General features: G+C 40.7%; 1 protein-coding gene across 1 annotated transcript; it reads left to right on the forward strand.

The window, feature by feature from the left end:
- Nucleotides 1–493: 493 nt before the first annotated feature.
- Nucleotides 494–5642, forward strand: LOC143856737 (uncharacterized). Its single transcript, XM_077367014.1, has 2 exons — nucleotides 494–806; nucleotides 3837–5642. Exon 2 carries the CDS (start codon nucleotides 3960–3962, stop codon nucleotides 5307–5309), a length of 1350 nt encoding a protein of 449 aa, XP_077223129.1. The 5' UTR covers nucleotides 494–806; nucleotides 3837–3959; the 3' UTR covers nucleotides 5310–5642.
- Nucleotides 5643–10779: the final 5137 nt, after the last annotated feature.

The following is a 10779-nucleotide window of genomic DNA, read 5'->3' on the forward strand; positions in this document are numbered from 1 at the left end:
TCACCCGCTACTCCCTTTTGTAAACCACACGTTTTATCCTCCATGGGAAAACGTGTGGTTGCATTTTTCAGTCCCCCAATTGTTCCCTAGGCCATCCTTAGCTTACTTCCTAAATCTCCAAAAATTGCACTAACTTAAAAGATATATGTGTTGCCTCTTTAAGATCATTTCTAAGAATAAAAAGATCAATTAAATCCCAGCAAATGGCGTTTTCTTTAAGCAAGAAGTGGCTGTACAAGTTTCTTTCCAAAAGTTGAAAATCCCATTGCAACTTCAAGAGTTATTATTTTAGAAAAGGCATCTTTATTAAAGCAATGTTTTCATGTTAAGAGATTTTTTGGATATATGGCAACCATCTTGACCTTTGAAAACTTTTCCAAGTATGACAAAATGATCTCAACGATACACATATATCTTTTGGTTTTAGCAACTTTGGGCCCTCCTCACCTATAAATACCCTACTCTCCCTTCCCAGAAGATAAAGACAAAAAAAACAAAAAAACAAAAAAAAGTCGTCCCCCTTTCCTTTCCCCTGGCCGCATGGCCATTAAGGCCCAACCCCTACCTCATAGCCATGCCTCATTAACCAAACACCACAAGCATATCCATATCTCATAGCTTAGCAAGCCCATATCCCATAGCCCAGACTAAGCATCACTCCCCAACAGCCCCCTTCTCACTCCCTTGTACACCCAATAGTACTTACCTTTCAATTCCAAAATCCATCAGCATTACGAAGTTCATCCGAGGATTTTGAGCAAAGAAGGCCGACATCTAAAGCCCATCCATCATCGTCAAAAATTCAGGTAACTCTCATCATCATTCTTAAATCATGAGACAGGGTGGCGAATTTAGTTTTGCGACTCCTCTTTGACAACTAGCAGTTTGGGTTTCTATCACAATATTTCCAAAATCCTAAGGAACGGGTCAGATCCATGATTTCCGTCCCAAGGCCCCAACTGCCAGTTGTTGAAGAAGTTTATCTTCGGATTACATAAATTTAATTCGTTCCTGAATTGATATTGGTTCGCCTCCTGCATTCCATTGTAATGATCCGATGCGTAGATTGTGTACAATAGTGGATCTCAACCATTGAAATAAGCACTAACATGTCATTAAGAATATGTGGTTATGGTGATTAATGGCTACACATCTATGTTTTGATGACTGCAAAAGTTTTGCCATTTGTGCGTAATTTGTCAATAATTAATTCATTACAATATCCAAAAGAGAGCAGTATAACCAAGTCAGAAGGCATAAAGAAACCCAATAAACCATTGAAGCCCATCCAGCCTAAGCCGTAACCCGCCCCTAAACACGCACCCCAAGCCGCGCCCTAACCCATACCTTAAGCCGCACCCCTAAGCCGCATCCTTAACCCCAGCTTGACCCTACGAATCTCTACCTCTACTCATGCTCCACTTGGCCTTGACCCCAAACCCCATGGATCAAGCGGCCTTGACCCAAACCCTACAGCCCACTCGGCCCAACTCCCATGGCCCAAGTCTTATTCGGCCTCACCCTCACACCCTTCAGCTTCAAATTCCCCATACCATTCGGTCATGCCATGGCCTACACTCATCCGCATATCTCACACATCCCATCCATAGTCACCACCCTATTCCCCATCCCATATCCTATTTCCCACATCTCATCCGACCTCACCTATTTCCATTCATCCCATCAAACCTTTTTCATGCCTATAGCCCATTCACCCATCATACATACCCATAGCCCATAGCATGCTCCCAAAGTGATCTAACAGATATTCTCTAGATCATTTGACCTCACAATTATCCCACCACCATTCGGTCACAAACTTGGACCCCACCATCATTTGGTTATAAACTAGGCCCACTCAAGAGAATCTAACGGGGCACCCCGAGTTAACCCGAGTCAACCCAAGTCAGCCCGGGTTCAACCTGAGTTCAAATCAAGTCAGCCCGAGCCAACCAGAGTAAACCCGAGCTTCCAATCTAAGTCTCGATTTTCAATCTCAAGTCTCCAATCCAACCGAACTACGTCGACTCTGATCCCAGTGAGGCTTGGGTACGTAGGCAGCTTGGATGTCTGATGGCATACCAACCGCGAGTCGGCACCACAACAAATTGTGGTGTTTTGTATATTAATTTTCTTGTAAATGCTTAATTAAATCACTTAGGATTTTCCATGAAATTAGAATTTTAGGAGAACTTTCACTTAGATTGAATCCAGACAAATTAAGAAATCAAGATACACATTTAGAATTCACATTGAAATTAGATCATAGGATGCATGTCACATAGATAGCACATTAACAGAGAGTTGAATGAGCCATTTAAAATAAATTTAAAAGAGTTAGCTTTTGGAATCGAAGACCGATTATCGGGCAGGAATGGTGCATGTGGTGGATAACTTCCCATACCTTCCATTCTTGTAACCAGGTAGCGAGTCTAGATTTCTGGTTAATTACGAGTCCTAGATCTCACATCTAGGTGGCGACTCTGTCAGTCTCTTTTGTGTGGAATTCGGATTGCCACAGTGATCCCAAGTTCACATAAAAGATGAATTAAAGTCAATATTAAAAATGCACACGCCAATCGCGTGGGTACGAGAGACCAAGAGAGAGCGTGGCGGCACGCGCCCCACCCCCTCTCGCGGGATCGGGTCCCACAATTTGGCGACTCTGCTGGGGACCACCTAACTTCATTCAAATTTCAAAAGATAATTCATTTGAATTTAATTTAACTGGCTCATAAAAACTCTATACTTGTTAGATTAGTTTGTCTTGTTTTATCTTCTCATCACATTTTACTTGAACTTAATCTAACAAAACCTGAAGGCATCATAGATTGCGCGAACTTATTGCACACACTTACATCACTTGCATCTAAACCCTGCATCTCACATGCACACACGTCCTATTTTAGGAACCCGGAGTGTTATCTAGCATGGTTGACTGGGATTTCATCACCTGGTGCCTCTGTGCTAGAGAAGCATTCCACCCTTAGCCAAGCACCTTATGGTGCGTAAACGGATCTCTTGTTCACGTACTGATACGCCGGACACTGGTACAGTATATCGAACATGGATTCGCGCTAAGGGAACTCTTGGCCTTACCCCTAGATTAACCCACACATGCATGTAGAATACGAACACATGTGCATCACGTGTGTGAGCCTAGTTTAGGATATCTTACCCATTTGTGTCTAGATTAGGCCGTGGTCCATCTTCCAATGGTCACGATCGGTTCTTAGATCCACGAACAAAGTCATGAGTCGAGATTCTCTCTCCACTCCGATAGATTAGGATTAGGGTTGATGCCTTCGGGTAACACTGTTAAAATGTGCGAAGATTAAAAAACTTTTCCTTTAGGGTTAGGATATAAATCCCATCATTTCCAAAGATCTCATAGGATTAGTCATTCATGATCTATCCGTTGAAAGTAATCTTATGCTATCTCATCTAATCTTTTGATCGTGCGTCTTTCGTTCTTCTGTCATACGATTCGATCGTATCTTCATTCCCTTCCCCAATTGGCAAGAATTGTGTTTCAATCATTTGATCGTGCAATCTTGATGATCTGATCGTGCTTGTACCCTTAGTCTTTTCTTACTCTAAGGGCAACCTTTTTCAAGAATATTTTGCTAAGTCCTTCAGAGTTCACTATCATAATCCTTGAACTAGGGGCATCCTCCTATTCGAATCTGTCATCATTATCATGTCTTGGTCCATTATGATTCATTCTATTATCCCAATTACTTGCTTAAATGTGTAATCTTTTTTTTTAGTCATTGAGAATGAACACTCCATGAATGTCAAGCTCATATACCTCGTGTTCATTGTTTCCATCACAGGAAGTTGGCACCATAGCTAAGTCTACCACTCTTTAGGTTCGAATCTCTTCACGGTTGGAGAGGAAATCTGTCTCTCCACCACCCTCTGTGAGAACTCCGGCGTCCCTTTCTTTCTCCTCACCCATGGCAGAAAACCAAGAGAATCCTCCACCCGCTGCCATTACCGATACTCTTACCTTGATTCTCCAACAGCTTCAAGAACTCAAAGAAGAGAACCGAGTTATCAAGGCTCAGCTTTCTGAAAAGTTGGGACCGTCATTGTCCAAGGATAAAGGGCCTATGCACCAAGCAGCTACTTCAGCAGCACCTGCCCAACCAGTGTTCATCAATATCCCTGATAAAGCCGAAGAAGACTTAGAAAAAGAGCAGTACAGCGAGGATCGCAGTAGGCCTTCTCAGTCCATGATAGACAAGGCAGTTATGGAAAAATTAGAAACTCTTACCAGGAAGGTTCAGGACATCCAGTTCCAGGACCAGGGTGGTTTTAATCCAAGTGACCTTACTCTATTTCCCGAAATCCGCCTTCCTGCTAATTTTCAAATGCCCGATTTCGACAAATATGATGGTGTGGGTTGTCCAATCACACATTTGCAAATGTTCACCATCATGTGTCAGCCTCAAGGCTTATCTCCTGAGCAAATGGCTCAATTGTTCCCGGTTTCCCTAACCAAGGTTGCTAGGAGATGGTTCATGGTCTTGGACAAGACTCGTTACAGGATATGGAAGGATATCGGTGAGCAATTCATCAGGCAGTTCAAATATGATGATGGGACCGAAGTCACTAGGAAGGATCTTGAGAGAACTAAGCAGGACTTAAAAGAGTCATTCTTAACTTTCGTCAAGAGATGGAGAAGGTTAGCGGCTCAAATGATGCAGCGTCCCTCAGAAGAGGAGCAAGTCCAGATGATTATGAAGAATATATCCTCTCAGCTCCAATATCACATGTCTCTTCAGTATTATCCAGATTTTAAACACTTCATCAATGCTGGTATGCAAATTGAGGAAGCAATGGCACAAGGAGTTTACAATAGAGGAAACCCCAATTCAAAAGAAGTTAAGACACAGACTCTAGCTAAGATCTCTGAGGTTGATAATGTATCAATGGCTAACCCGTCACGGAACTCTATGGTATTCAAATATACTCAATCAGGGATTGCAGCTCAGCAAAAGCCTAATAGGGAATTCACCCCTCTCCTGTTTCCACCATATGTCATATTGCAGCAAGGATTGGAATCCGGCGATATCTACTTGCCTCGTATTAAGGAACCTCCTAATCCGCTCCCCAGGACATGGAGAGCGGAAGAGCACTGCGATTTTCATCGAGGATCGGGGCATAGTACTGATCAGTGCATAACTCTGAGGCATGTGATCCAGAAGTTGATCGATGAGCGCAAGCTACCATTTCAGCAAGCGCCAAATATTGCTGATAGTCCTATACAAAACCAGGTTGTACCGCCGCTGGATGATGTTTAGGCACTTGGGGTTTGAGAAGCTCAAGTTCAGTTGCAGTGATAGAGAAGAACCAGAAGTTAAAAGGCACTTGTTATGATGATGATTCAGTTTTCGCCGAGCCTCTAAAGCCGGACAATTGCAGCAGTCTTAGTCCTTTTGTTATTTTAATTAAGTCCAGTCATGATGTCAAGTCCAGTTATTAAGTGCAGTCTTCTAAAAGTTTGAATAAATTTCTAGTCCAGTTGAGTCGTTTCTTACTTTTATTTTTGAGTCAAGAGTGTGAATTTTGAGTCTGTTCAGAATAAGTCTTATCAGATGTGGTCTTTTTCAATTCAATGAAACTTGCTTTCTCTATACATTCCAGTTTGCGCTTCTGACTTTAATAAATAATGAGAATAATACTCCCTCCTCAAATGAGGATAAAATTGACGAAACTCCACTTGAGTCACAACAATTACTTGAACAAGAGGAGGAGCGCCAATCCCAGCCTTTCAAAGATGAAATTGAAGTGGTAAACACTGGCACTGAAACTTTGATTCAGTGAATGCCGATTGAAAATACATTACCCTCTGAAGAATGTGAGGAATTGATAAACCTATTTCGAGAATAAAGAGATGGTCCAGTAAGCGCTACCATTAATGCCAATAGAATGACCCAGATAGAAGGTTCAAGAAAAAATGAAGTGAATATCACATGCTATACAAGGGGCATGGATTCGAAACAACTTCCATATCTTCAGTCAATGGCCCTGGTCACAGGTTTCACCAGTGACAATGTAAAGCCTGATATTCAATATGAAAAGTGCAAGAGCAATCATCTCAGAGCGATCATCAAAATATCAAGAGCCACCGACTCAAGGATGAAATGATGTCCAAAAACCAATATGCACCCTCAAAGTCAAATTACTTATCAATATCCAGAAGGAAGAAGAATCATTATCTCTTACCGGGAAATGCCGTCAAACTCCGTAAAAAAAAAAAAGCAGCAAAAAAATAATCAGTACCAGAGGGACTCTAGTAACCTATATCGATTCCCAATCTGAACATCGGAAGGCCTCCTTTGGCCGAATAAACCCCAATATCAGAACCCAACGTCAAAAGAATACCGGTTTGCAGACCCTTCGAGCCTGAATGAAATTTTCTTGAAAACCCATCAAACTAGGGGCATCCCCCCGAACTACGCGAGACCTGATCCCTACATTGGGGTACGTAGGCAGCTCGGTTAAACCGAGTTCGGTCGATTCAAAAAAAAAGAAAAGAAAAGAAAAGAAATTCAATCATTTCAAAAAAAGAAAGAGAGGGACAAGTTCCAAAAGAAGAGAAGTTAATTATTCCAGAAAGAAAAGAAAAAATAAAAATCAATTAACCTTCAAACAATTTATCTTCAAACTAGGGGCATTCGCCCTGAACTACGCACAACCTGATTCCTACCCTGGGATACGTAGGCAACCTGTTCACAGGTTCGGTCGAAATCTTTGTTGAACCTTAAGCCATTCTTTGAAAAGTCCTATCCTACCTATAAAGTCCTTCCGGTGTTCAGAATCAAAGATCTAGGCCTTAAAAAAAAAAAAAAAAAAAAAGAAGAAAAAAAAAAAAAGATCGGAGTTTGAAGATCTGCTAGACTGAAAACCTGAAAGGGCGGCCTAGGCAAAATTTAAGATCATTCCCCTGCTAAATTGAAAACCCGAAAGGGCGGCTTAGGCAAAAGCTAAGGGGATAGCCTGCTGGATCGAAAACCTAGAAGGGTGGTTCAGGCAAAAGTTAAGGCTAGCACGGTCCGCCAAGTTAAAAACCCCGAAGAGGTGACTTGGTCACGGTAAGAGAATCATTATAAGAAGGCTACAGCCGGTATCAAGACTGAAGATCAACAGAAGTCCAGGCAAATTCAAGTGCCATCGTCAAAACTGGGGGCATTGAAGTTAAGCAATCTCAGGAGTCGTAATTAAATCCTTGAGGCATTACTGTTTTAAGGAAAAAGTCCAGTATTTACCAATTGAAAAACTATTCCTCGAAAGGATAGACTTACTAAACAAAATATTAACTAAGTCAGAAGCATCACTGTGTCTGTCAGTATAGTCAGTCAATCTTTGTTATTCTAAATTCACTCCTTCAGAGCTCCTCAGTCCTTTGAGTAGTGCCTTTTATCTAAGTTTTCTCTTTAGAAAGAGTCGATCATTGTCCAGTTAGTCAAATGTTGCAGCTGTCTCGGTAAAAGATGCCTGGTGTAGCTAACCCCCTACAATTGTTCCAGAGCTAAGTTAATCCGCAGGCAAGGATTTCAGGAAAAATAAAAGAAAAAATAAAAGAAAAATCCAGTCTAAGCAAAGTCAGTTCTAGAAGAATCCAGAAGCAGAAAAATCTGAAAAACCAGTTCCCGTAAGAAGATCATACCCCAGGAAGGCACCTTGAGCTTAGAAGAGCCTTGGATGCAATGGTGGTTGAGCCAGTTTCTCATAAAGATGAACCATTAAAAATCAGAATCTCCTTCCAGTCAGTTGAATATTTGTCTGAATGCTTGTCAAAAGAAGAATCCTCTGTACCAGTATCCAAATATTCCGAGGTCCCAGTTTATATCCCGAGTAAAGAAGATCTTAATCTAAGAAATTTCAAGCCTTGTGAGACTTTCTAGTTCATCCCCAGTAAACAATTCAAAATGCGAATAAACTTGTGTAAAAACCAGTTTGCTAGTTCATCAATTACCAATTCCTGATTTGCCAGTATCAAGTTTCAATTCCAGTATTCCAGTTCCAGTTCTAGTATTCCAGTTCCAGTTCCAGTATCCAGTATTCCAAAAATTCCAGTTCCAGTTCCAAGTATCCAGTATTCCAAAATTCCAGTTCCAGTTCCACTATCCAGTATTCCATTATTCCAGTTCCAGTATCCATTATTCTAGTGTTCCAGTTCCAGCATCCAGTATCCAGTTTCGATTCCAGTGTTCCAGTATTTCACTATGCCAGTTTTAGTCTCCAGTTCCAGTATCCAATATTCCAGTATCATATTTTTGGTGTCCAGTATCCCTATCACCAATATTCCAGCGTTCCATTTTCCAATACTCGTATTCCTGTTCCCAGTATTTCGACACTCCAATTCCAACACCCAGTTCCAGTGTCCGAAAATCCAGTGTTTCAGTACTCTAATTCTAGTATCCGGTATGTCTTCGTTCTAGAGTCCCGGTTCCCGATGTTTAGATTAAGATTCCAGTCTTCAATTTCTAATCCTAATATCCAGTGATCAAATTCCAATCGCAATTGAATCAATCAAAATGTCAATCCAATCTAATCCCCAGTTCACCAATTATCAATTTTTGACTCTCCAGTTTTCCAGTAATCAAGTTCTACAATTCCCAGTGAACTAGCTCTTTAACTTCTCAGCTCTTTAATTCTCTAGTTATCCGACTATTGAGTCCCTTAATCATCCAGTTCTCCAATTTTCAGCTCTGCAAATATCCAGTCCCTAAATTTTCTACTTCTTCAGTTTTTCAATTCTTCAGTTCATCAAATCTTCAATTCTCCAGTTTCAAGTTATCCAGTCTTCCAATTCTCCAGTCCACCCATTGTTTGATTATTCGATTTCTCAGTTCTCCGGTTCTCAAGTCCTTAAGCCTGTAGCTCTCCGGTAATCGAGTGCTCCAATTTTTAAATTGCGATTTCCAGTCTCATTCTCAATTGTCAAATCCGATCTTAAATCCATTAGCCCCCGTCTCACTCGCGAATAGGCTAATTCTCTGATTTCTCTGAGCCCGTTCAGGGAACAGTGCCTCCTTCCGTCGTTGCCCGTTTGAAAATGGCGCCACGTCTAGGTTGCATGATTTTTTACACCCAGATTGAATCCAATTCTTTATTATTCTGAACCATCAAGTTACGATGTTTAGAGTAAATGATCTTGATTATGTTCTAGGACTTCATCTAGGGTCTTCCATTAGGTTAGGTTGCATTGTCTAGTGAATCCATTGTTGATTAAAGCTACGCAAAACGGTTCTGTCATCTTTTGCTTTGACATCTGGTTACTACGTCACCACTGCCAAAGAGGGGCATCTGTAGACACCCTCGTTTAGCTACACTTTAACCAACAATAACCTAATATATTGATCCGTGGAATTTCATTCGTAAAGTATGCATCCTCAAATTTTATGAAAACCAAAATGATAAAGAGATGTACCTGGTGAGATGATTAGATCCGAAAAATTAAAAAATACCCTGATTGGTGAATTTAGTGTGTTAAATCCATGTGAGAGCCCCTCTATCATGGATTTATATGTTTTAGGTCATTAATATCTCGATCTGACTTTACGGATCATCAATCGGGACAAAATAAGCTAGGGTCATTTCACAGCCCGGGCCCTGATTCCATTCGGAGACCTGATTTCCTTAAATCGCCAGATCGAGGGCAAATCTTGACCTGGGTATCTTTCTTTACCAATAATTTGTGATCATTTAATCAAAATTAGATTATTCAAGGTTGATTTCAAATCCGGATTAAACATCAGATCACTTAAGTGAGCAAAAAAAAAACCAGTGAAAAGTCACGGATCAAGGCAGGACAAATGAGAACCGTCGAAATTATTCAATTCCATGATCAACAATAGATTTTAAACTCATCAATTGATGGTTTGAAGGTTCAGATCAGCGATCCAAAGTTGATCAAGTTGATTGGTCCAATCGGATTGCCAGTTTGATCAACGGTTGGAAAAACAATCCACTGTTGGAAACCGACGGCTCCCGTTGGACGAAAAAAATTAATTTTGGAATTTATATGGAAATATTGGGCTTAAAAGAAAGAGAAAAAATCAGGGACTCATAATTGGTAAATATCTCGGAAAACTACAGACAAAATCTCACAAAAATCCCCAATTTTAAGTTTTCCCTCTCTTTCTTCATTTCCTCTCAATTCTCTCTCACCCGCTACTCCCTTTTGTAAACCACACGTTTTATCCTCCATGGGAAAACGTGTGGTTGCATTTTTCAGTCCCCCAATTGTTCCCTAGGCCATCCTTAGCTTACTTCCTAAATCTCCAAAAATTGCACTAACTTAAAAGATATATGTGTTGCCTCTTTAAGATCATTTCTAAGAATAAAAAGATCAATTAAATCCCAGCAAATGGCGTTTTCTTTAAGCAAGAAGTGGCTGTACAAGTTTCTTTCCAAAAGTTGAAAATCCCATTGCAACTTCAAGAGTTATTATTTTAGAAAAGGCATCTTTATTAAAGCAATGTTTTCATGTTAAGAGATTTTTTGGATATATGGCAACCATCTTGACCTTTGAAAACTTTTCCAAGTATGACAAAATGATCTCAACGATACACATATATCTTTTGGTTTTAGCAACTTTGGGCCCTCCTCACCTATAAATACCCTACTCTCCCTTCCCAGAAGATAAAGACAAAAAAAACAAAAAAACAAAAAAAAGTCGTCCCCCTTTCCTTTCCCCTGGCCGCATGGCCATTAAGGCCCAACCCCTACCTCATAGCCATGCCTCATTAACCAAACACCACA

This window comes from Tasmannia lanceolata, unplaced genomic scaffold, assembly GCF_043159265.1.
Source record: "Tasmannia lanceolata isolate RefF3 unplaced genomic scaffold, GAP_Taslan_0.1 ptg000023l, whole genome shotgun sequence".
Taxonomy (NCBI): Eukaryota; Viridiplantae; Streptophyta; class Magnoliopsida; order Canellales; family Winteraceae; genus Tasmannia; species Tasmannia lanceolata.

What these genes read in the sequence shown, in the direction of transcription:
- LOC143856737 (XM_077367014.1), top strand. Translation starts at nt 3,960, where the DNA reads ATGGCAGAAAACCAAGAGAATCCTCCACCCGCTGCCATTACCGATACT.